Source organism: Lithobates pipiens, unplaced genomic scaffold (genome assembly GCF_037356315.1).
Source record: "Lithobates pipiens isolate NorthernLeopardFrog02 unplaced genomic scaffold, aLitPip1_a1.2 Scaffold_10, whole genome shotgun sequence".
NCBI lineage: Eukaryota > Metazoa > Chordata > Amphibia > Anura > Ranidae > Lithobates > Lithobates pipiens.
The window spans coordinates 22969809-22997482 of record NW_027507686.1 but is presented as its reverse complement, the minus strand read 5'-3'; the positions used below and the strand labels follow the sequence as shown (position 1 = coordinate 22997482).

The 27674-nt window shown below is 44.6% G+C and overlaps 1 protein-coding gene across 1 annotated transcript in view; it reads left to right on the top strand.

The window, feature by feature from the left end:
• PEPD (peptidase D) overlaps window positions 1-18897 on the top strand; it is a 250241-nt gene extending 231344 nt beyond the window's left edge. The window contains exons 13-15 of the mRNA XM_077452749.1: window positions 11461-11645; window positions 14848-15039; window positions 18378-18897. Of these exons, the coding sequence (XP_077308875.1) occupies window positions 11461-11645; window positions 14848-15039; window positions 18378-18530 (530 nt within the window). The 3' untranslated portion in view covers window positions 18531-18897. The remainder of the gene's footprint in view (window positions 1-11460; window positions 11646-14847; window positions 15040-18377) is intronic.
• Window positions 18898-27674: the final 8777 nt, after the last annotated feature.

The window sequence follows — 27674 nt, the reverse complement described above, 5'->3', positions numbered from 1 at the left end:
CAGGGCCAGTCCCAACGTGACGCAACTCAACACCAGCAGAACCAATAGGAACGTCTTATTCCAAAGTACGGACATTGTGTTCTACTGTCAACTGATTGGAGGGAACATTCCTTTTGCAATCTATGAACTCCAGGAAAATATAAGGCCCAGTTCAGATCTTGCGTAAAAATCACGTTTTTTTTGTTTATTACCCTTATTGGGTGATAAGCTTGATGTGATTTCTTTAGCCACGTTTTTATTATTTTCTGTGTTCCAGCTGGAGAAATTTTCTCTGATTTCCTGTGTGAGAACAGGAAGTGCTTCTATTTCTGGCTGTGCCTTCCTGTGCCGGTGACAGCCACACAGCCTCATAGCTCTTCATGGTGGCACAGGAAGTGAGGGAAAGTCTGCCAAACAGGGGCACAGACAATAAAAAAAATTGACAAATTGCAATCCTCTTCTTCTATCCAAAACAAGAAGAACATTTTTTACGGTGTTAGTGGCTCTGCCTGAAATCCGATCTTCTCCTTTGGCAGAGATCACATGTTTAAATGCCATTTGGCCATGTGACCAGTAGAGGCAGGGAGGAGAACCTAAGGACTTCTATGTGACCGATAAGGGAAGGGAGCAGAACCTGAGGACTTCCATGTGACTGGTAAGGGAAGGGAGCAGAACCTGAGGACTTCCATGTGACCGGTAAGGGAAGGGAGCAGAACCTGAGGACTTCCATGTGACCGGTAAGGGAAGGGAGCAGAACCTGAGGACTGCCATGTGATCAGTAAGGGAAGGGAGCAAAACCTGGGGACTTTCATGTCACTGGTAAGGGAGCAGAACCTGTGGACTTCCATGTGACTAGTAAGGGAAGGGAGGGTGCAGAACCCGAGGACTTCCATGTGACAGGTAAGGGAAGGTAGCAGAGCCTGAGGACTTCCATGTGACCAGTAAGGGAGGGGAGCAAAACTTGAGGACTTCCCTGTCACCAGTAAGGGAAGGGAGCAGATTCTGAGGACTACCATGTGATCAGTAAGGGAAGGGAGCAAGACCTCAGGACTTCCATGTCACTTTTAAGGGCAGGAAGCAGAAGCTGAGGAGTTCCATGTGATTGGGAAGGGAGCGGAACCTAAGGACTGCCATGTGACCAGTAAGAACAGGGAGCAGAAGCTGAGGCCTGCCATGTGACAGGTAAGGGAAGGGAGCAGAACCTGAGGACTTCCATGTGACCAGTAAGGGAAGGGAGCAGAACCTGAGGACTTCCATGTGACCGGTAAGGGAAGGGAGCAGAACCTGAGGACTTCTATGTGACCGGTAAGGGAAGGGAGCATAAGCTGAGGACAGCCGTGTGACTGGTAAGCCAGGAAGCACCCGAGTTCCGGTGAGAGCAATCACCATCCAATAATAAATCCCACCATTAGGATACTTTATGTAAACAAGACGTCCTATTAATCAGCCGAATGTTCCAGGATGGCGGTGCCGAGCTGGCAGAACAAACATGGCAGGAGGGATAAATGGGGATTTCATTCTCCACATACTCAGATAATAGGACGCTATTAGGAAAGACTCTGGAGAGCCTCCTCTCCTCCGCTACTCACATCCAGAACTGGGGCAGACTCTGCTGGCTGGTGAAGAGGACCTGTCTCTTCTACTGCATTTCAAATGTTAAAGCTGACGTTTAATCTGCTTATATTCAGGCTCAGCAGCCATGATACACCGTGGTCAGTTTGCAGAGGGGAGGGGAGAAATTGTTAGGATCAGTCAGGTTTTTTAGGTGTTACAGGAGGCCAAATGACACAGGACAAGCACTGTGTCATAGAACATGCTTTAACCACTTAAGGACCGCCTCACGCCGATATACGTTGGCAGAATGGCACGGCTGGGCACAATCACGTACCGGTACATAAATTCTTTAAGTGCCCAGCCGTGGGTCGGGAGCGCGCCGCCGGTGGCGCGCTCCCGACCCGGTCCTGTGCTCCATGGCCACGGGATCAGCGGACCCGATCGCCGCTGGTATCCCGCGATCGGGTCACAGAGCTGAAGAACGAGGAGAGGTCTGTGTAAACAAAACTCTCCCCGTGCTTCCCTGTGTGGCTGTCACCGATCGTCTGTTCCCTTTTATAGGGAAAGATGATCAGTGATTTCACAAGCCAGGCCACGCCCCCTACAATAAAAAAAAACACATCACGTCATACATAACCCCTACACTGCCCCCTAGTGGTTAACTCCTTCACTGCCAGTGTCATTTACACAGGAATCAGTGCATTTAAATAGCACTGATTGCTGTATAAATGACAATGGTCCCAAAAATGTGTCAAAAATGTCCGATGTGTCCTCCATAATGTCGCAGTCACGATAGAAATCGCTGATCGCCGCCATTACTAGTAAAAAAAAAAATTTATAAAAATGCTATAAAATGATCCCCTATTTTGTAAACGCTATAACTTTTGTGCAAACCAATCAATAATCGCTAACTAAGATTTTTTATTTTTTTACCAAAAATATGTAGAAGAATACGTATCGGCCTAAACTGAGGAAAAAAAGTTTTCTTTATATATATTTTTGGGGCTATTTATTATAGCAAAAAGTAAAAAATAATGCATTTTTTTCAAAATTGCCATTGTATTTTTGTTTATAGCGCAAAAAATAAAAACCGCAGGGGTGATCAAATACCACCAAAAGAAAGCTCCATTTGCGGGGAAAAAAATTTTGTGTGTGAACCATGTCGCACGACCGCACAATTGTCAGTTAAAGCCACGCAGTGCCGAATCGCAAAAAGGGGCCTGGTCCTTTTGGCTGCAAATTGGTCCGGGGCTTAAGTGGTTAAAGGAGCGGGATCCATTTATTTAAAGTTTTTTTGGGGTTAACAAACGCTTTAACTAAAACAGCATTATTTTTAAATGGTACTGGAGTAACACACACAGTCTTTGATTTCAGCAATATTTGTACGGTTGGAATTCGTCTGAAGTTTGATATAAAATTCATTTTGAATTTCAGTCCGACATTTAGACGAATTTCGTTTTGTTATTTGGAGCATTCGGTAAAATTTGTTTATATTGTAATTCGGGTATTTGGATTTATCCGAATAACGAAAATGCTTCCGAATATTAATTTGGAAACAAAATGAACCGCACATGTCTACTAGAGAGTAGGAGGTCTTGGGAGAAATAAAAGGGACAATTTGGTTGGTGTTTTGAGACTCGGTTAGTGATGTAGCCGGAGGGCCGAGTTGTGGATGACTTGGTAAGTTGGAATTAAATTTGTTGGGTGAGTGGAAGCCAATGGAGGGATTGGTAGAGAGGAGCAGCCGATGCTGAGCGGTTTGTAAGGTGGGTGGGTCTGGCAGTAGCGTTTATAATATGTAAAGGAAAGTGCTTGTGCCCAGAGTTGAGCTTGAAGAGGACCTGTCAGGGTATCAGTACAGGAGATGTCATGGTCCTGGTCCCCTTTCACCACCATTAGCTGACTGTCGGAACATTTAAGGACAGCCGGTGATTTTGTTAACAGTCCTTATCTCCTTCCAGCCCCTGAACATCTGAGATGAGAACTGCAGACCGTCTGCTTCCCAGAGTCCCTGACCCCTCACCCCCTGTCTGCAGGCTCTGCCCGCACCAACAACACCATAAATCCTGCAGCCATGTTCATTGTGAGAGGGGGAAGAAATATGACCCGGCCTGAGCCATGTGCCGGAAAACAACAACAGAACCGCGGCGGGCTGTGGTTTGGTGACAAACAATGGCGGGGACTGTCCATGCCTTCTACCGTGTTTCTTCTCCATCCTGGAACATGTACTACCTGTGCGGGGGACTGACGGGGAGACATCGGACACCCCCAGACCTCCGTCTAATACGGATACGGCAAAACAAGAACCGAGGGCACACCAAGCCATGTGCCTTACCTTTGCCATAACTTTATTAGAATGATAAGACAGATGTCTTTTTATCAGTATCCACAGAGCCCTGGATGTATCTGGGCCACTGAACGAGTCCCAACCACAGGAAGACCCTCAAAAATAACTGACGCGTTCCAAGGGGCGATGCACCTCTTCCTCAGGGGGATACCCCTCGAAACGGATCAGTTTTTTGAATGAGGTTCATTGTAAACTCGGTGAACGTACACTGCGCTGGGACTATGAGAAGCCTTTCAGACACCACACCACCTTCGTGGATGTTATCGAGTGAGGTGGGGTGCATCTCGAATTGTTTCTAGGCAGACTGTCTTGAAATACAGCCAGCATAGGAACGCCCACTTCACTGACATGACACCCACCCATAAAGGCAATTTGATATTTGCAGAACTCCTCCCAAGAGCCAGCTCACTGCTTGCATCGGGGCTGAGGGCTCTGGAGATTGTCTGGAGATGTGATGATTTCAGGAAGCTATATAAAGCCCCCTGCTGGCTCCTCCCACCAGCCATGAGCTGCCTGCTTTGCATAGAAAAGCACAGAGACCCAGTGATGACATCATTGGGTTTATCCCCTTCCCAACATTATCATTGTCATAGAGCGGAAGAAAGGCATTTCCCCGTTCTTCCTAGTGATATGACGGAGAACACTGCTCCCTGTCATCGGGAGCAGTGATCCCTGTCATGTCCTAGGTAGCCCCCCCACAGTTAGAATCACCCCCTAGGACACACTTAACCGCTTGATCCCCTCCCTAGTGTTAACCCCTTCACTGCCAGTGTCATTTACACTGTAATCAGTGCACTTTTATAGCACTGATCCCTGTATAAATGACAATGGTCCCAAAATGGTGTCAAAAGTGTCCGATGTGTCCGCCACAATGTCGCAGTCACGATAAAAATCGCTGATCGCCGCCATTACTAATAAAAAGAAATCAAAAATCAAAATGCCATAAAACTATCCTCTATTTTGTAGAGGCTATAACTTTTGCGCAAACCAATCAATATACGCTTACTGTGATTTTTTTTTTTTTTTGTAGAATACATATCAGCCTTAACTGAGGAAAAAAAACATTTTTTATAGATGTTTGGGGGATATTTTATTATACCAAAAAGTAAAAAAAAAATATGCTTTTTTTTTTTTTTTTCAAAATTGTTGCTCTTTTTTTGTTTATAGCGCAAAATTATCAGTTAAAGTGAGGCAGTGGCGAATCACAAACAGTGCTCTGGTCAGAAAGGGGGAAAAATATTCCAGGCCTAAAGTGTTTTAACTATAGTATGTAATGAAATTATTATTATTATCGTTATACGTCGGTATTTTGACGTTGAGTACCGTTGTTATGGCAGCAGATACCTGCCATAAACCTGCTATTTTCGTTTAAAACGGCGAGCGGTCCACTTTGGATAAAAGCGGATTCACTTTTATCAGCGGCTGGAGAGTTAACCACCCCGGTTAGTTTTTTAAAAGGACCAAATAAAAAGTAAAATAACTAAGAACTTGTGTGCAGAAGCGAACGCATACGCACGTCGCACCCGCATTTGTAAACGGTTTTCAAACCACACATGTGAGGTATCGCCACAATCGTTAGAGCAAGAATAATTTAAGCGCTAGACCTCCTCTATAACTCAAAACTGGTAACCTGTAGAAATTTTTAAAGGTCGCCTATGGAGATTTTTAAGTGTCAGTTTGTCGCCATTCCACGAGCGGGCGCAATTTTGAAGCGTGACATGTTGGGTATCTATTTACTCGGCGTAACATTATCTTTCACAATATAGAATGGGGCTATATGTAAATGTGAAAAACAGAAGTCAATGGAAAACTAATACAAATAAATTTATTAATTAATAAATTTATTAAGAGAAAGCAATGGACTCTCACATTTAAAAAGAAAGTTCAAACAGATAGAGATCTGGCGTTTGAACTTTCTTTTTAAATGTGAGAGTCCATTGCTTTCTCTTAATAAATGTATCTAGTTTTTGAAACCACTACACTATTGGAGTCCCCTCTCTCTCTCCCTTCCCTCCTTCCCTCTGTGTTCTCTTTAAGTTTTATACTACGAGGATACAAATGCTGCAGCATTACATACAAGAGGTTGAATTGGCCCTCTAGTGGCAGAAGTATATACCACTTGAGAATTGTGCACAGGGAACTAAAAGGAGAAGTTTACTGGGATCATCTGTATTTTTCCTGATTATACCTGCTTGGAGGTGAGAGTTCTGAGAGCCTGATATTTTGGAACATTTGGTCCTGCTCTTTCTCAAGCTTTTTCACCATACACCTACACTTATTGGTGTATTTATTTGTATTAGTTTTCCATTGACTTCTGTTTTTCACAATTACATATATCATCCTATTTTTTCAGTGGCACGATTTGCGCAGGACTTTTCATTTTTATTCATTTATGTGATAGTTTGTGTTTACTATTTTTTGTCCCGCTGCATTTTTGTAATATTTAGCAGCACTTGCACTTTCTTCATCCCACAGGTTGTTTTATTATACTTTGTAATATTTTCCATTTTTTATGCACATAGATTTATTTCACGTTTAGCACTTAGTGGCGCGAGGGTCCATTTTTCACATTATATAGAATGGGGCTAACTTAACTGTTTTCTTATTTTTTAATTCACAAAATTGTATTTTTAATTTTTTTAAATGCATTTGTAAGACCGCTGCGCAAATACGGTGTGGCATAAAGTATTGCAACGACCGCCATTTTATTCTCTAGGGTGTCTGGGAAAAAAATATATAATGTTTGGGGGTTCTAAGTATTTTTCTAGCAAAAAAAAAAAAAAAAAACTGATTTGGACTTGTAAACACCAAGTGTAAAAAATAGGCCCGGTCCTTAAAGCGGAGTTCCACCCAAAAATGCAACTTCCGCTTTAAGTGATGGTGACCCCCTGACATGCCATGTTTGGCATGTCATTTTTTTTTTTGGGGGGGGGTGGGGAGTGGTTACCCTTTTAGAGGCATCCGGCGCCCACTTCCTCCCGGGAAGTTCACCTCTCCCCCCTTCCTCAGTGCAATCTTCTGGGACATGTCACAGGTCCCAGAAGATTGCCCGGCCATTCACAGCGCGTAGTGTGTGCCCGGCTTTGAAGTTGCAATGCCGTCGCAGCAGAGAGGAGGGGGAGAGGAGCGGGGCTTCATTCACCCGCATCACTGGACCCTGGGACAAGGGAATGTCCGATTATTAAAAGTCAGCAGCTACACTTTTTTGTAGCTGCTGACTTTTAAATGGGTGGAACTCCGCTTTAAGTGGTTAGAATGTTATTAGTATGTTAGGCCCCTTTCACACTGGGGCATCGGCGGTAAACCGCCGCTATTTTTAGCGGCGCTTTACCGTCGTTTTGCGTCCGCTAGCGGAAAAAAGGGTTAAAACCGCCCGCAAAGCGCCACTGCAGCGGCACTTTGCCGAAGGTATAGCCGCGCTGCCCCATTGATTTCAGCAGTGAATACACCGCTCCTTCACTTCTTCAAAGATGTGGCTAGCAGGACTTTTTTCACCGTCCTGCTAGCGCACCGCTCAGCGCCTGAAAACCGCCCCAGTGTGAAAGGGGCCTTAAGGAGGATGAGCTGCGCACAACAGAAGAGAAGGCCGGAGCTCAGCTTTAAGGGCCAGTTCACGCCACATGCATTCCAATGCGTATTTTTCCTGCATCAAAAATGCATGGAAGGTAGGGTATATGGTTTTCAATGGCAAGGTTCACACCAGTGCTTGAAGTTCCAGAGCGTTCTACTCTTTTTTTTTTTTTTTTATTTTTTTTTTTTTTTTATATTCTTTTTTTTTTTCTGGAACATGCTGCATTTTCCCAGCGCTGGAATGCTGAAAAAAATATCAAAACGCACTAAAAACACAATGGAACACACATGTCCTTATTTCAGGTTAAGAAAAAGGAGAAAAAAAATGCACTGGAACGCATCAAAAACGCACATGCTGAAAAGCATCTGGAACCCATCCGGGCTGCGTTTCTATGGTGTGAACTGGTCCTAAAACTTCTGTGATCATAAAAAGGCAACAAAATCGCAGCACTGAATATATAGTTCAGGTGAATTATGTCAGAAAAAGAATTGTCTTTTCTCTTGAACAATATTTTTAGCACTGCAATTTTATTGACTTTTTATGATCGTGAAGAGTTTCAGTATATTGCCTTTATTGCCTACAGCTATAATATGGGTGTTTAGTGCTGCCCTTTTTTGTTTTTTTTCAGGTTAAAACTTGTGTGGCTGTGCCCGCCCTCTGCCCCCGTTTTTAATAAATGACATTTCGGCTGTTTTCTTTTCTCCTGGCCGTCATGAAATTGACCTGAATGTGAATGAGATTCATTGTAAACTCGGTGAACTTACACCACACTGGGACTATGAAAAGCGTTTCAGGGCCCCCCCCCCCCCCTCGCCTCGTGGATGTTAGCGGGTGAGGTGGGGTGTGTCTCAAATTGTTGGCCGTCTCGGTCCGGCAAGATCCGGGTGTGTGCCGGTCTGATCCCCCCCAGACTGCCCATTGGTTCACTGACCTGTTCTCTACATGATATGACTTGGCTGGGAATGGTGAAGTCAGTAGACATAACGTCAGCACAATTCCCTTCCCTGTGGACCTTCCATAGTGCAAGGACGTTTCCTGTCCAGCTGTGTGCGGAGATAAAGTTACACACTGTAGTTATCTGGTTGAAAAAAAGACACAAGTCCGTCCAGTTCAACCAATAAAAATAAAAAATCATACAATCCTATATACACAGTTGATCCAGAGGAAGGCGAAAAACTCCAGCAAAGCATGATCTAATTTTCTCCAGCAGGGGAAAAAAAAAATCCTTCCTGATCCCCCGAGAGCCAATCAGATTTTCCCGGGATCAACTTTACCTATAAATGTTATTTTCCAGTTATATTATGTACATTTAGGAAAGAATCCAGGGCTTTTTTTTTTTTTTTTTTTTTTTTAAAGGAATCTACTGAGCTGGTCAGAACCACCTCTAGACATGTGTACTGCTGAAAAATTTGTTCGTTTTCGTTTCATTAATTTTGTTTTTTTTTGTGTCATCAGTTATGATCAAAATTTGTTATTTCGAATAAATTTGTAACTTTCGGAAAAATTTGAATTCGTTCTGTTCCATTCATTTAAATGTGGTATTCCTAAATTCATATATTCAAAAATCCGTAAATCCGAAATAATCTAACAATAACTAACTATTCAACTATACGTATCGGAATTTCCTTTCATATTTGGCTGTTTATGAACGTAACGAATATGAATTTATCCGAAGTTACGAATTATCCAAAATAACGAATAACAAATGAATAATAAAACAGTTTTTATTATTATTATATATATTATTATTATTATATATATTATTATTATTTTAAAAAGTTTTTATTATTATTTATAATTATTAATTCATTACGTTCCATTCGTTTAGATGCGGCATTTATTATTTCAGATAATTCGTAACTTCGGATAAATTCATATTCATTACGTTCACTAACAGCCAAATTTGAAAGGAAATTTCAATACCTATAATTTAATAGTTAGTAATGGTTATTATTTATTAGTTATTATGTCGGGGTTTTCGTATTTTTATTCTTATTTTCTTATTTTAAAAATTTTGAATTGACATCAAATGGGTTTCCTTTAATTCAAATATTTCCGAATTAACAAATTTGTTGAGTTTCATTGAAAAACTAATTTGGCACATGTGTAGTCTATTCCACATTTTCATAGATCTTACTGTGAAGAAACCTTTCTGTATTTTGAGATGAAATCTCTTTTCCTCCAGATGTAAAGAGTGCCCCCTTATCCTCAGTGATGACCATAAAGTGAATAACTCAACACCAAGTTCACTATATGGACCCCTTATGTATTTATACTTCGAATTTCTGAACATTTGAAAATCTGACAAAAAAGAAAGAAAATCAGTAAAATCGAACAATCTCTAACAGCCAAATTTTAAAGGAAATTCCTATAATTTAATAGTTATTATTAGTTATTTCAGATTTTCAGGTTTTTGGATTTTCTTTGTTTTGAATTTTCAGATTTTTATTCTTGTTTTCAGATTTTCAAATTGACAAATTGACAAATTTTTGAATTTCCGAATTTCTGAACTTTAGAATTTCCGAATGTCCGAACTTCCGAAATGTACAAATTTTCCAATTTACGAACTTCCAAAATTTACAAAGCCGATCGCTGTCTTCTGTTTGAAGGGACATCGGTGAAGAAGAGGCGAAGCCGCCTCATATGTGCCCACCAGTACTGCCTGCCAGTGCCACAAATCAGTGCCCACCAATCAGCCCACCAGTACATGCCTTTTTATGATCACAGAAGTTCTAGGGCCAGTTCACACCATAGTTCACATCAATGCCCACGAGTGCCACCTATCAATGCCCACCAGTGGTGCCAATCAGTTCCTCATCACTGCCACCTAGTAGTGCTGTCTATCAGTGTCACCTACCAGTGCCGATCAGTGCCCATTACTGCCACCTATTAGTGCCCATCAGTGCCCACCAATGCCATCTATCAGTGTCCACCAGTGCCGCCTATTAGTGCCCATCAGTGTCGCCTTATCAGTGCCAATCAATGCAGCCTATCGGTGCCCATCAATGTAGCCTCAGTGTACATCAATGAAGCAGAAAAATTACCTGTTTGCAAAATGTATTAACAAAATATAAAACCATTTTGTATCTTTTTTTTTTTTTCTTTTTTTTTTAATTCAGCCTTTTTAATTAGTTTAACAAAAATTAAAAGTCTCAGAGGTGATCAAATATACCACCACAAGAAAGCTCTATTTGTGGGGAAAAAATTATAAAAATTTAATTTGTGTACAGTGTTGTATGACCGCACAATTGTCATTCAAAGAGTGACAGCGCTGAAAGCTGAAAATTGGTCTGGGCAGGAGGGGGGTTTAAGTGCCGAGTAAGCAAGTGGTTAAATACCTTATTGTAAAGTAATCCTTCCACAGCCACGGCTCTCAACAACTTAATATGTGACTCATTTTTGTGGACCGTCATCGCAATCCTCGTGCTGCAGCTTCTAACGGTTACATTAAACTTCCAGCAGATTGATGTAGAAGAAGAGGCCGAAATCTTTTAATTGTGAGGAGTCGCGGCACAAAGGATTACTCCGCCTGCTCCCCAAAATTAGTAAATAGTCCACTTTTTGTCCCCAGCCCCACTGCTGAACTGATGGGGCCCGGGAAGCTTTTATTGCTGGGAGCCACAGTCCGGAAAATCACGCTGTTTGGACCCAAAGGGTATTTAAAGAGTCCCTTCCCTGCTCCTGGGTCCCTTGCTGAACTGAAGGGGGCCTGGGCTTAGTATAGGCAGGATGGATCCCCCCTCTTTATCAGTAGCCCTGCCCTGGAGTACTATAAGCCCAACCGGTCTGATCACAGGCTGGACTCACAAGAAATAAGAATGATGTGACTGCCCGTGCAGGACCGCCGGCACTAGAGGAAGCCGGGGACAGCCCAGGAGCAGTGTGTGGAGAGGATAGATATTGTGATTTTTTTTAATTTATTTTTTTCATTAACATGGAAAAGTAAAAACAAAAAAAAAAAATTAACTGGACTTCCACTTTAACGAATGTCCCTTTTGTCATTATACAGGGGTGAGCTGGCCGGATATGCACCGCCTGGCTGACCGCGTTCACCTGGAGGAGCTGACCAAAGCTGGCATCTTGAAGGGCAACGTGGAGGACATGATCAAAGCTCACATGGGCGCGGTGTTCATGCCCCATGGCCTGGGTCACTTCCTGGGCATCGATGTCCATGATGTTGGAGGATACCCCGAGGTCAGTACGTTGGAAGTCAATGGGAGTTCACACAGCAAGATCAGAAAACGGAACAAATAAAAATTGCATCCTATACGGGAAAGGTTCCCCCGGGGGGGGGGGGGACCTTTCCCCTATAGGATGCTATTTTTATTTTTAACCCAAGATTTTTAAACACAAGATTATATACAGCATCACATATTAGAGAGTCTGTCATATAAACTCCCCAACGCAGTTCGACCTACATGGTCAGGGTCTTCTTCAGGGGGTAGGTTTTCTGTTTAAAAAAACAATTGCTTCCTTTGGAATAAGTAACGGTCAACAAGAGGTTAACCTCCTACAACTTACCAGTTAAAATCTTTATTTTTCTCATCTGTTTTTAGTAGTTTGAGTGAAGTTTTGGTTTAAAGGGGAACTCTAGCCAAACCGCACGGCTAAAATAAATACAGCTAAACATTTTTATAACCTCTTGAAATATTTGTGATTCTGAATATTTGTAAGTCTTGTGGCTTTACACACCCGTAATGCCAGATGGTCACTCTGCTATAAAGGCCCATAGAGACTCACTATGACAAGAAACATTGCACTGCTAAGTACCTCCCTTTGCTGCCTAAACCTTTTCCATCTCCCAGTGCCTGAAAGCATGTACGGTATGTTGTCATCTATGTGCAATTAAGGTGACCCCTCACAATTTTTAAGCACTTTCCTCAGCTGATTTAATCACTGAATGTGCAGCTTCTTTATCTTTTTAATCCTTGCCTATGTTCCAGTTTAAGCTGGTGTCCTGTTTCAAGGGGGCTCCTTTCTCTTGCAGCATCCTACAAAGCCGCCCTTACATTCAGGATTAGAGTTGTCTCCCTACACTGTGTAAATCAATAGAATCACACAACCCCATAGCCTGGAATGTCAAAGCACTCCCCTGCTCCTCATCCCCCACCCCAATCTCCAGTCTAACAGACTGCACTGTCCACTGTTATGGACTATTTCCTCTAAAGACTGGAAGTTGAGAAAAGGAGCTCTGAGAGAGCAGGAACCAGCAGCATTGACAGCTGCAAATTGCAACTTTTGGGTAAGAATTCTAAAAAAATAGTTTGCTGGGGAATGTTTAATTTATTGTGCTCAATGTGTTAAACTAAAGAACCCAGAGGGTTTAACCCTTTTGCTGCCAGACCCATACATTATACAGACCTGACAGCGTTTTTACAATTGTGTGTAAAAACTGACAGGCAGCCAACCGATTGCCTCCACACACCCCCTGGTACTGGAAAAATGGCTAGAAACCTAGGCACGGGGTCATGTGACCTAGAAACCTAGGCACGAGGTCATGTGACTAGAAAACTAGGCACGGGGTCATGTGACTAGAAACCTAGGCACGGGGTCATGTGACCAGAAACCTGGGCGCGGGGTCATGTGACCAGAAACCTGGGCGCGGGGTCATGTGACCAGAAACCTGGGCGCGGGGTCATGTGACCAGAAACCTGGGCGCGGGGTCATGTGACCAGAAACCTGGGCGCGGGGTCATGTGACCAGAAACCTGGGCGCGGGGTCATGTGACCAGAAACCTGGGCACGGTGGCATGTGATCTCTGCCACACTTGAGAAAAGATCGGCAGCATGTAGCGAGTGTACACCAGAAATCTGCAATCAGTAAAGATCATCTAAACATGTAAATTTGGGAGGGTCCATTTGGCTGCCAGGCCTCCTGACGTTCTCCCGTGTCAGCGGGAGCCTCGCTGTTGTCAGCCTGGAAGCCGCCTTGGACGATCGTACTCCGGAGCTCCATCCAGAAACGGATTCTGTTCTCCGTCCTCACTGTGATTTCTTCCCCCCCATGGCCAGAATGTTCTCTACTGCTTGTTAGGAGTTGGAGATGAATTGCGCCGTGTGTTCCAGGCCTGGAAGCGGCCTCCCTGTGACAGGGGAGAGCGTTGGCTTGGCTGGGTTGTTTATTTAGGATTCCAGTACAAGCTGGAACCAAGGACCCAGCTGGATCTGCTCTATAGGATGTGACTCCGAGTCCCAGCTGGACGGTGCACCGAGCGGTATCAACATTTAGAGCATTATGTGACCATGGACGAAGGCTCGCAATGCAGACTGCTTGCGTTCCGAGCATTCATTCCTGGATAGGTACTGCCCTAAACATTCGCACCGATTGGTGCACCGCCTACCTCCATCCAGCCGCAGCAGTTGTCAGCCTCTCATACAATTTAACGGGCTGCCAGCAGCAGGGCTGGACGGTGTGCCTGTGGTCAGTAGGAGGAGGAATTGTGCCCCAACGTTTGTGTCAGTGGGAGGCATAGTGCCCCATCGTTGGTGTCAGTTGGAGGAATAATGCCCTATTGTTGGTGTCGCTAAGAGGAATAGTGCCCCATAATTGGCATCAGTGGGAACAATAGCAGCACCCCATGATTGGTGTCACTGGGAGGAATAGTGCCCCATCGTTGGTGTCACTGGGAGGAATAGTGCCCCATCGTTGGTGTCACTGGGAGGAATAGTGCCCCATCGTTGGTGTCACTGGGAGGAATAGTGCCCCATCGTTGGTGTCACTGGGAGGAATAGTGCCCCATCGTTGGTGTCACTGGGAGGAATAGTGCCCCATCGTTGGTGTCACTGGGAGGAATAGTGCCCCATCGTTGGTGTCACTGGGAGGAATAGTGCCCCATCGTTGGTGTCACTGGGAGGAATAGTGCCCCATTCTTGGTGTCACTGGGAGGAACAGTGCCCCATCGTTGGTGTCACTGGGAGGAATAGTGCCTCATCCTTGATGTCACTGGGGGGATAGTGCCTGAACGTTGCTGTCACTGGGAGAAATACTGCCCTATCATTGGTCTCAGTGGGAGGAATGGTACCCCATTGTTGGTGTCATTGGGAGGAATAGTGCTCCATCATTGGTTTTAATGGGAGCAATAGTACCCCATTGACGGTATCAGTGGGAAGAAATGTTCCTCGAATAGCACCCCCAAGGGCCAAATAAATGCAAGCGCATGGCTACAGGTCGCAGTTTGAAGGCCGCTGGTTTAGAGTAAGATAAAAACCCCCCCATAAGCTTTGATCGTCTGCACCATAGGTTACAGGTCCCGCCCCTTTTTCTCCCCCACCTTCTGCTGAAGTGCTCAGGTTCTCCTCTTTCTATCTCTCGGCCCGGCTCTGTTTTTGTATGAAATGTTTGTGGTCAGATTTGCATGTTGACATTTGCCAATAATCTCTCTGTGGTTCGTTTTTAGGGTACCGATCGCATTGACCTGCCCGGCCTGAAAAGCCTGCGGACAGCCCGCACCCTCCAGGAGCGAATGGTTCTCACTATTGAGCCTGGAATCTACTTCATCGACCACGTCCTGGACCAGGCCCTGGCCAACCCCGCTCAGGCATGCTTTATTAACAACGACGTCCTGAGACGCTTCCGAGGGTTCGGCGGTGTAAGTGAATTTTGCTGTTACCATCGCCCCACCCCCACCTGTGCTAAATTAAGGCTTCACTTCAATTAACACGTATGTAAAGGACACTGCTCCAGGCAGACGTATATGGTGACCGGACAGAGGTGTGCAGGCTCTCTGGAAGCCACCATCGTTCCCCCAGGCATACAAACACATAAGCTGCACTCTGCTGTGTTTTCATGGCTGAATTGCCTAAAGATTTTTTTTGGTGTCAGCAAGACATTCTCTCCCTCCACCTTCTCACACAAACCTCACCCAATGGGCACAGCAAGCATGCATCCCAGTTATGAGTCATTCCTCATAATGGGCACAGCAGGCATGCTTTTTAGTGAACTCAGCAGAGGTATGGTGGGAACCTCTCATAATGGGCACAGCAGGTGTGCAGACCTGAGAGCTCAGGGATGGCGGGAAACTCTCATAATGGGCACAGCAGGTTTGCAAACCCAGGAACTCAGCACAGGGATAGTGGGAACCCCTCATAAAGGGCACAGCAGGCATGCTTTTTAGTGAACTCAGCTCAGGGATGGTGGGAACCTCTCATAATGGGCACAGCAGGCATGCTTTTTAGTGAACTCAGCTCAGGGATGGTGGGAACCTCGCATAATGGGCACAGCAGGTTTGCAGACCCAGGAACTCAGCACAGGGATAGTGGGAACCCCTCATAATGGGCACAGCAGGTTTGCAGACCCAGGAACTCAGCACAGGGATGGTGGGAACCCCTCATAAAGGGCACAGCAGGCATGCTTTTTAGTGAACTCAGCTCAGGGATGGTGGGAAGCTCTCATAATGGGCACAGCAGGTTTACAGACCCAGGAACTCAGCTCAGGGATGGTAGGAACCTCTCAATTGGCACAGCAGGTGTTCAGACCTGAGAGCTCAGGGATGGCGGGAACCTCTCATAATGGGCACAGTAGGCATTCATCCTTGTGAACTCAGTGTAGGGACGGTAGGAACTCGTTATAATGGGCACAGCAGGTGTACAGACCCGGGAACTCAATGCTGGGATGGTGAGATTACTCATAATGGTCACAGCAGGCATGCATACCCTTTACGATATTAGAAATTCTTGGTGGGTTTAACTCATCGGCATCACGTTTTGAGTGGTCAGGCGCGAATTGATACACTTAAAGCAAACTGATCTCTTTTTATTTCTCTAAAATCCTACAAGATGACATTTCCCCTTTCAGTTCAATCGTATGACTAGTGAGTGAGGCTGTGGGTGAAGGGCGCTGTGTGGAGTGATTCATACGGGTGACATTGGTGATCTCTGTCCCTGCGATAAGATAGAAAACCGTTCTGTCAGCACAATTCCTGGTGGGATTTGGCACAACCTGCACGGTAAATGTTCTTTATTGCAGAGCCGTTAGGAAGCTGACATGACAATAAAGATGTAACTGTTTCCCCTATAAGATCAGCCCCTGGTGAGAGTCCCCCGCGGTCAGGCTGTACTGCAGAGGGAATTCTCTTTTGAAATACCCGGGCGTTTTTCTGAGATAGTAACGGGCGCTCATTACTAGGCTGAATATAAAAACCGCCATACTTTCCTATTCACTCAAAGAACACGAGTTGCTTCATAAAATGGTAAAAAAAAGTGTCGATAGAGGGCACAGAAGAAAATGTACAATAAAAATGTTCTGGTATGACCGGGGGGGGGGGGGGGGTGTTATTGGGGTGCTCGCTCGCCACCCCTTTCCTGACCTGCCGGGCTGCGTGCTTGAATAAGGGTCTGATATGACTCTTGAGGGGGACCTCCACACCATTTTTTTGGGTGTGGGGGTTCCCCTTAAGATCCATACCAGACCGAAGGGTCTGGTATCATCTTGGGGGGAACCCTAACGCATTTTTTTTTTTTTTTTTGGTGGAGCTCCCCTTTAAGATCCTCAGCACAAAAGTCGCACCGCAAGTCGGATTATCTTGATCCGACTTGTGGTGCAACTTCTATGCAAATCAATGGGCTCCCATAGGGAACCACTGTTTTTGACTAGAGGAAGAGAAACGCCTCTGAAAGCTAGAAACGCCAGACGAGGCTTAACGCTGTGATCTGCATAGCAGTGCGGTGCGTATCACATGCGATTCAAATATAGAACTGAATTTATATTTAAAGTATAACTAAAGGCAAAACTTTTGTTTTGGATAGAGTGGAGATGGATTGGAATGTGTGTCGGTTTTTATTGCTGTCTGTGTCCCCTTTAAGGAGATCTATTTGTCATGTTTACCATTATTAATTTTATTATTAAAAGAGAAGGAAAAAAAATTGGGTTGTTCCCATAAAAGTAATTGAGGGGAAATCTTTCAATGGGGAAACAGTTCTGGTGACTGGGGGGGGGGGGGTCCCCAAGGAATTCCCTTAATTTGTAGGGATTTCCTCTCACTTCCTATTTGGCTATAGGACAGGAAGTGAAGAGAAATCTCCACAATGGGGCAGGAAGTGAAGATAAATCTCCACAATGGGACAGGAAGTAAAGAGAAATCTCTACAATGGGACAGGAAGTGAAGAGAAATCTCCACAATGGGACAGGAAGTGAAGAGAAATCTCCACAATGGGTCAGGAAGTGTACAGAAATCTCCACAATGGCACAGGAAGTGAAGAGAAATCTTCACAATGGGACACAGATGGTGGGAAAAAAAATATGACAGGAGTTATAGCCCTCCCTTGCTCTATCCAAAATAAAAAGAGAAAGTTTTCCAATAGTTCTGCTATAAAAATAAAATACTTTCATTTACTCCAGAACTATACTTTTTTTTTAAAGTGAAATCTAATAAAAAAAAAAAAATGTTTATTTCTATTTATTTTTCGTTCATCCATATTTCTGTCCCACTGGGGAGATTTCCCATCAATTTTCTGGAGACGCACCAGGAAGTAAAAGTGAAATCTCCCATGAGGATCTCTCTGTGGCCAGGTGATCACCCTAATGGCAGTATCTGCCCCGCACCCCTCTCCTGCCCCTCCGGCTGTCACAGAGGGTCAGGCCAAACTGTAGACTTGTAAAGGGTTATAATTATCAAGCAGTCACGGTGACTTTTCCCAAACATTGACTATTGGCAAATCAGTTGCAGTCAGTCAAATCGCATGCCATGCACCAGAAAGATTCACCAGCAGCGAATATCAGATGAACGGCTTTATAAATATGCCCTAAGTCAAGTCATGTTTTGGGACTACATTTCCCATGATGCTCATGCACTCTGCAGTGTAGTTGAGCATCATGGGAAATGTAGTTCCAAAACATCTGGGGTGCCAAGCTTCGCCATCACTGCCCTAAGTGTTGTATTTCCATTTATGATACGATAGTAACCGCACACCCTAATCTTCTTTTCCATAGGTGCGAATAGAAGACGACATCGCAGTGACCGCCAGCGGCGTGGAGCTTCTCACCTGCGTCCCCCGCACCGTGGAGGAGATCGAATCTTTCATGGCGGACTCCAAAGATGAAGGCAAAACCCTGAGCAAAGTCATCCTCAGCCAAGGGTTGTGAATGACGTCTCTGGAGGAGGGGGGCGGGACCCCCCATAGCCACTGCGTTTCCTGTGCCTTCCAATAATTGACTTTTTCTAATCTCTAAAAATCTTCTAAAAAAAAAAAAAAAAAAACAATTTCTGCAGATTTAATTGCCAAACCAAACACGCAGCAAATCCAATCGTGTTTTTAATCATTTGATATTTGAAGGAACTGGAGCGTCAGTAAAAAAAAAAAAAAAAAGCCAAATACAAACCTCGCTCTGTCCCGCTAAGTGGATGCAGTTTGTTTGGCGGAACAGCCGGGGAATCTTGGCAGCGCAGCTCCGTTATTGCTTTTCAGATGTACTAACATATCGGTTACCAAATAAATGCATTTCTACAATAGCAGGATATCGAGGGGAGAGTGATTGTTTTTTTTTTTTTTGTTTATGGGTTCGGTTTGTAACGAATGCCCCGGGAGATGGCGGCGTGCACAAAGGTGTACTGACATTGGCTGCGGCACTCGTTAACGGCCCGGACCCCCCCCCCCCCGTGTTCCAGAACCAATATGGAGCTGGAATGGTTCTTGGACGAGACAAACCAATACTGACTTCGATGCCACAATAATGAACACGACTGTCATTCTGCTACCCGCTGTGGCTGGATTAAATGTTCCCACCCGCTGCTATGGAGATATTAGTACAGTTGTACCTTGGATTACGAGCATAATTCATTCCAGAAGAATGCTTGTAATCCAAAGCACTCGTATATCAAAGCAAATTTCCGCATAGGAAATAACGGAAACTCAGATAATCTGTTCCAGTGGCACTGCTAGTGTATGCAGTACCGCATATCACCAGAGGTGGGGGGGGGGGGGCGCCGAAGACATCTGGAAACACTCAAGAGGGCGCTCACATACACTTGGAAAGGCTCGGAGACTCTTGGGAACGGTGTGTTTCTGAGTGTTTTCGAACGGCTCAGAGTGTCACCAGCGCACCCCCCGCACCTCTGGCCAAATGCGGTACTGCACACCCCAGAGGCTTAAATCCTGCTAGTTTTGCCAGACAACGCTCGCAAACCCAGTCAGGATTTAAAAAAAACAAATAGCTTGTACTGGGAAACGCTTGTAAACCGCACTCCTCGCAATCCGAGGTATTACTGTGCATTAAGGCAAAGGTGATACCTAAAGAGACCCTGTCACCAGACCAATTTAACAACAATCTTGATGTGTATTTGAAAAAAATGTGCATAGCCATTCGCCCAGTGAAAATGCATCTATATTCAGTCTGTGTGAATGTTATTAGTCTATTCCCTGTGCTGATCACATTTTTTTTATTATTGATTTAAAACCAAAAATATATTTGGCCACTGTATGGCCTGAAGTAACACAGGACCTTCCTATGATACTTAGTGCCATCTAGTGCTCAAATGCAAATGTTTCATCAATAGACCCATAAATGTGCATTTCAAGTGTTACTAAACCCCGGACCCTGCATTCACTATATCTGGTCTCCCACAGTACACAGAACATGGAAATGCAATTATTTTTGTAAATATAAACTGCTAAATACCTTTTCTTATCAGCAGTATACAGCAGTCTTGTGACTTCTATCAGTGTCTGGTTAAAGCTTGTAGGAGAAGTTTTCATTCTCCTCTGATTGTTCTATGTGGCTGCATGACCCCCGACTCTCTGGACAGTGCGGATTAGCCCTGTGCTGATCACATGCACTCTTCCAAAAAAAAAAATACCTCTAGCAATACACACCAAACTGAGCATGTGCAGAGTGTCTCCAAAGGCTCTGTATTATCAGGGGGTGGATTGGGGACAGTGGAAGAAGGGGAGGATCAGAGAAGACAGGATCAAGCAGCCTTTATACACAGTGCAGAGGATTAACCCCTTAGGTTCCATAATAAGCATGCTGTACTGCATATACAGACTGATTTTGCTGTTGTGGATTTAGTAACACTTTAACTTATTTTACCTTGACGTTATATTTAGTCTTTATCTTGGGGTCCCGTGTGTTTCTGGTCCACATAACAATTACTATGTCTATACCTATGCCGTCGTTGGTGGAAATAAGGCAAGGCCACGCCCACAGTTTTTTTTTTTTTTTTTTTACCCTGAGCCTGGCAAGGGGAGCACTGAAGATAATCTATGTTGAACAAATCTCATTTATCGATCTGAAAAAAGCCTCCTGCAGCCACTTTCTGTGTACATACCCTCGCTTCAAAGTCTGATGCCCATCATTGCACTGGATCCACTCCATGATACTGGCAACGGTGGCCTGTGCCTGAGCAATGTGTGTCAGCACAGCCATGTTTACTCTCCACCAGGGGGAGCATGTGACAGGGTGACAACACAGGGGGGCCACAACTGCAGTCTGCACAGGGTATGTACACCCCAGTGATGATGACATTGCTACTTTTACAAAATAATATCTGGGTTTGCCAAGATAGTGTGTGCACATGAGGTGGATTTATATCCTTTATGGCAGGGATATGCAATTAGCGGACTTCCAGCTGTTGCAGAACTACAAGTCCCATGAGGCATAGCAAGACTCTGACATCCACAAGCATGACACCCAGAGGCAGAGGCATGATGGGACTTGTAGTTTTGCAACAGCTGGAGGTCCGCTAATTGCATATCCCTGCTCTATGGCTATTGAGGAATATATTTACATGAACATTTTGTGCTCCATTTCAAATTTGTTTGTGGCTTTTTTTTTTTAATCTTGGTCAGTTCATAAGGCTACCCCCCCCCCCCCCCCCCATTGGTTTCCACTGAAAATGTGTTGAATTGCCCCACCTAATATGCCAATAATGGAACGCTGGCGAGGAATCCGACCGCTTTTCACTAGTTTTTTTTTTTTCTTCTTTCACCATCACCGCTTCATGCTTTGACCTTTCCCAAGTTGGAATAAAAATAAAGTGGAGGAATTAGGATGGCATGCTGCTAATGGAAAAGCAGTTCTTCCGCCAGTCATTACAAACATCCTACCACCCCGGAGTTACAATTTAACTTAACATTTAAACTGGAAATCGCAGCTCTGACCGAGAATGACGCAAGTTTGTTGCTGTAGCTGATCCGAGGCAAGGTACAAAGTCACTGTTACCTTTTCTCCCTTCAGGTATAGTATCTCCCAAAAGTGATTTCCCCCCCTCCCCCCCCCCTTACATCATTGTAAATATTTTATTCTATCTTTTCATGTAACAACACTGAATGAATGACGCTTTGCTACAATGTAAAGTAGTGAGTGTAAAGCTTGTATAGCAGTGTCAATTTGCTGTCCCCTCAAAATAACTCAACACACAGCCATTAATGTCTAAACCGCTAGAAACAAAAGTGAGTACACCCCTAAGTGAAAATGTCCAAATTGGGCCCAAAGTGTCAATATGTTGTGTGTCCATTATTATTTTCCAGCACTGCCTTAACCCTCTTGGGTATGGAGGTCACCAGAGCTTCACAGGTTGCCACTGGAGTCCTCTTCCCCTCCTCCATGACGACATCACGGAGCTGGTGGATTTTAGAGACCTTGCACTCCTCCACCTTCTGTTTGAGGATGTCCCACAGATGCTCAATACGGTTTAGGTCTGGAGACATGACTGGAGAAACTCCTAACAACCTCTGAAGGAACCCTAGGGGCTTCATGGAAACCTGGTTGAGAGCGGCTGGTTTAGCTGATCTGTCAAAGTCACATAACCATCTCTCCTGGAATTACAAGGCTTTCTAAGTTACATTAACCAGAGACAATGCCATGCAATGTTGTAGACTTGTCTACATCATGGCATGCATTTTATGAATGGGCTACAAATAAATGCATAGCTGTGTGGAGTATAACAGTGGATTGAAATTAACTCCCCCAGTGCCACTTAACCCAAAAGACCGAGTACATCTTATGAATGCGGGGTGTCAGGGCATTCCCCCTGAGTGGGCATCATGAGGGCACTTTGTCTTCACTGTGTAATGGTGCTTTAAACTAGTGCTGTCATCACCGTCTAGCTCACTGAAAGGAAAGACTACTCTGCAGTATCAAATGCATGGCTTGAGGACTTCAGATAATGTAAGTATATAAAAAAAAAAAGATAACTTTGTATCTCCTCTTCATGTCAAAAAGTTTGAGGCCACCTACCCATCTCACCTATATCAGCTTGTTGGACAGCCCATTCCAGACCCATGGCCATTAACCACTTTCAGACCGGACCATTTTGCTGGTAAATGACCAGAGGTCTTTTTACAATTTGGCACTGCGCTGCTTTAACTGGTAATTGCGCGGTCATGCAATGTTGTACCCAAACAAAATTTGCGTCCTTTTTTTCCCACAAATAGAACTTTCTTTTAAAGGTATTTGACTGACTCTGCGATTTTTATTTTTTGCTATATAAACGTAAAAAGACCGCAAATTTTGAAAAAAAATGATATTTTCTACTTTTTGTTATTAGAAAATTCCAATAAACTCAATTTTAGTCATACATTTAGGCCAAAATGTATTCAGCCACATGTCTTTGGTAAAAAAAAAGTCAATAACTGTATATTTATTGGTTTGCGCAAAAGTTGTCACATCTACAAACTAAGGTACGTTTTCTGGAATTTACGCAGCTTTTAGTTTATGACTGCCTATCTCATTTCTTGAGGTGCTAAAATGGCAGGGCAGTACAAACCCCCCCCAAATGACCCCATTTTGGAAAGTAGACACCCTAAGGAAATTGATAAGAGGCATGTTGAGCCCATTGAATATTTAATTTTTTTGCCTCAAGCGATTGAATAATTTTTTTTTTTTTTTACACAAAGTTGACACTAAATGATATATTGCTCACACATGCCATGGTTAGATGTGGAATTGTACCCCAAAATACATTCTGCTGCTTCTCCTGAGTATGGGGATATCACATGTGGTCGACTTTTTGGAAGCCTAGCCGCGTACGGGGCCCCGAAAACCAAGCACCGCCTTCAGGATTTCTAAGGGCATACATTTGTAATTTCACTCCTCACTACCTATCACAGTTTTGAAGGCCATAAAATGCCAAGATGGCACAAAACCCCCCCAAATGACCCCATTTTAGAAAGTAGACACCCCAAGCTATTTGCTGAGAGGCATGTTGAGTCCATGGAATATTTTATATTTGGCACAAGTTGCGGGAAAATTACAAACCTTTTTTTTTTTTTTTTTTCACAAAGTTGTCACTAAATGATATATTGCTCACACATGCTATGGACATATGTGAAATGACACCCCAAAATAAATTCTGCTGCTTCTCCTGAGTACGGGGATACCACATATGTGGGACTTTTTGGGAGCCTAGCCGCGTACGGGGCCCCGAAATCCAAGCACCGCCTCCTCACTACCTATTACAGTTTTGAAGGCCATAAAATGCCAAGATGGCACAACCCCCCCCCCCCCCAAATGACCCCATTTTGGAAAGTAGACACCCCTAAATTTAGACCTTTATTAGGTAATAAATGGCGGGTGCCCTGAAACTATAAAAAAATAACTAACCAACCAGCGTCACCTGTAACAGTTATATGGTGATCACTGGTGAAAGGGTTAACTAGGGGGCAATCAGGGGGCTTTATGCGGTAGTATATGGGGGTCCCTGGCACTATAAAAAGCTGCGGCGAACCTAAATACCTACCTGCCTAACTAGCGTCACCTGTGACACTAAGGCCGCGTACACACGCGCGGACTGTTCGCCCAACTTTGTCCGCTGAACAGTGTTTCGGCGGATAGTCCGCTCGTGTGTGGGCTTTCAGCGGACAGTTTCAGCGAACAGTCCGCTGAACAAGGTTTTTCGGAAATTCCGAAAAACTGTCCGCTGAAACTTTATTTCAGCGAACAGTCCCCTCGTGTGTAGGCTTGTTCGTCAAACTAAGTTCCGCGCATGCTCAGAAAGGATTTACACGCCGAAAGTTATAATGCAGTGTATAGGACGTCGTATTTTTCGTCCCGTCGTACGTGCCGTTCACGTCATCGCGCACGGTTTCAGCAAACTGTTCGTTCGTCGTGTGTGGCCATGTCCGTCCATGCTAATTTTGAGCGGACTGTTTGCCTGAAACTGTTTGACGGACAAAGTTGGGCGAACAGTCCCCGCGTGTGTACGCGGCCTAATACAGCGATCAGAAAAACGATCGCTTATTAGGCTGGGTTCACACTGGAGCGATGCGGGAACGCCACGAATCCGCGGCGGGTTCCCGCATCGCATGCCTCCCGGCGGCAGTTCACACTGCCCTATGCGAACTGCTGGGAGTGTCAGTGAAATGTTAATGACACCTCCAGATCAGTTCGCATATCGCAGTGCGATCTGCAAACTCGGATCGCATGGTGTGAACACCCATGCGATCCGATTCTGCTGCGGACCAAAAAAAGGGTCCCGTGCGAATTTGCGGCGGGTGCGGCACGAATTCAGCCATACTATCTGTATGGCTGAACTCGAATCGCACAGAGATCGGATGTGATTTGCACTGCAGTGCGGTGCGAATCACATCCGTTCTCATAAACCGCTGCAATGTGAACCCACACGCGCGGACTGTTCGCCCAACTTTGTCCGCTGAACAGTGTTTCGGCGGATAGTCCGCTCGTGTGTGGGCTTTCAGCGGACAGTTTCAGCGAACAGTCCGCTGAACAAGGTTTTTCGGAAATTCCGAAAAACTGTCCGCTGAAACTTTATTTCAGCGAACAGTCCCCTCGTGTGTAGGCTTGTTCGTCAAACTAAGTTCCGCGCATGCTCAGAAAGGATTTACACGCCGAAAGTTATAATGCAGTGTATAGGACGTCGTATTTTTCGTCCCGTCGTACGTGCCGTTCACGTCATCGCGCACGGTTTCAGCAAACTGTTCGTTCGTCGTGTGTGGCCATGTCCGTCCATGCTAATTTTGAGCGGACTGTTTGCCTGAAACTGTTTGACGGACAAAGTTGGGCGAACAGTCCCCGCGTGTGTACGCGGCCTAATACAGCGATCAGAAAAACGATCGCTTATTAGGCTGGGTTCACACTGGAGCGATGCGGGAACGCCACGAATCCGCGGCGGGTTCCCGCATCGCATGCCTCCCGGCGGCAGTTCACACTGCCCTATGCGAACTGCTGGGAGTGTCAGTGAAATGTTAATGACACCTCCAGATCAGTTCGCATATCGCAGTGCGATCTGCAAACTCGGATCGCATGGTGTGAACACCCATGCGATCCGATTCTGCTGCGGACCAAAAAAAGGGTCCCGTGCGAATTTGCGGCGGGTGCGGCACGAATTCAGCCATACTATCTGTATGGCTGAACTCGAATCGCACAGAGATCGGATGTGATTTGCACTGCAGTGCGGTGCGAATCACATCCGTTCTCATAAACCGCTGCAATGTGAACCCAGCCTTAGTGACACTGGCGACGGGGGGTGATCACAGGGTTAAACCTTTATTGGGGGGGTTAGGGGGGTACCTTAGAACTAAAGGGGGCTAACCCTAACTGCCCTAACAGTTATTACAGTCACAAATGACACCAATGCAAAAAAAAAAAAGAAAAATGCAATTGGTGTCACTGTGACTGGGGGGGCGGGGGTGATGGGGGGGTGAGAGTGTGCCTGGCATGTTCTACTGTGTAGTGTCGTGTTGGTGCAACTCACCGATCCTCTCTCCTCGGTGCCGGAACGAAAAATACCGACACGGAGGAGAGATTACATCACTTCCTCTGCCTGTGTTTACATTACAGGAGAGGAAGTGATGTCACGCCTCCCTTCCATTCGTCAGGAGCGATCGCGAGGGGGTGGCCATGAACGAATGGCCGCCCCCTCATCCCGGATCGCTCCTGAACGGATACCGACCGCCGCTGGCACCGGGGGGGGCCCCGATCGGGCCCCCCACCCGCGGGAAGGCAGGGACGTACAGGTATGCCCATATGCCTGCCCGTGCCATTCTGACGACGTATATCGTCGTGCGCCGGTCGGCAAGTGGTTAATATGAAGTTGGCTTTAGCATTCACAAAATCCTTCACTGGAGGCGCCCCAACCAGTTCCAAAGGGATCTCCCCAGTTCTTGAAAGATAAATTGCACTTGGCTTGGCTGAGATGACCTGGGTTATCTTCCATAGATGCAGCTACAACGGCTCCCCTAGTGGCTGGTAATGAACATTGAACTTGTGGCTTCTGTACTTGTTGCTTCTTTTTTAGAAATACGTCATTCTCATTGCTATATTTAGCAACAATAGAAAGTATGTTACCAATAATTATTTTATGATACATTGTATTCTAACCCTGCAATGTACAGAATGTGCTGAAGTGTTTACATCAGCTACAGACAAAGGGGAGAAAAAAAAATCACATACTAATATAAAAGGCAAAGCAATATAAGTAAAAAAGAAATAAAAACCCTCCGCACTGCGCACAAACAAGTGTAATATAGTGAAACCAATTTCCTCAGAGAAGTGGGACTTGGAATGGATCACAGACAGGAAATATGTAGAAAATAATTGGATTTTATTACATGAACAGACAACTCGTGGTGAAAAACACAATACAAAGCATTGGACAAAACCAAAACATACATGAAAACGCAGAATTAAAAGACCAACTATGAAGCAAAGCCCAGAAGCTGTCAAGGCGACAGATCTTCCAACGCGTTTCGAAAAACACAAATGTTTTTTTATCTTCTTCAGGGACTAAACTGAGCTTATTGTTTTCAAAGAAGTAAGTTGGATCGCCGCTAAGAGCGGTTCACCGCGCCGAATGCGATAATTCCATTAGGAATAAAAGGGTCAGAGGAGAATATCACGTTGTCAGTCAAACGACTGGAAACAAAGTATGTTGTTTGACTTACAATATGATCGGTACCAGATCGTGGGCTGCGATTCTAGCACCAGACCTCCTGTGTAAATATAAAGTGGAAACCTGTAAAGGCATTTAAATCGTCGCCAATGGATAGTAACAGGTATGCTGTCAGTCGCTGTTGCACAGGTGTGCGCAATTTTAAAGCATGACATGTCGGGTATCGATTTACTCGGCATGACATCATCTTTTACAAAAAAAATAAAAAAATGGTTTATGTACATATTTTTTTTTGCATTAAAATTCATAAAAGTGTATTTTTTTCCCCAAAAAATTGTGTTTTAAAATACTGTATAATATAAAAAAGAAATTGCAAAACCCACCAATTTATTCTCTAGGGGTCTTTGCTTTAAAAAAAAATAAAATAAAAAGAATGTGTA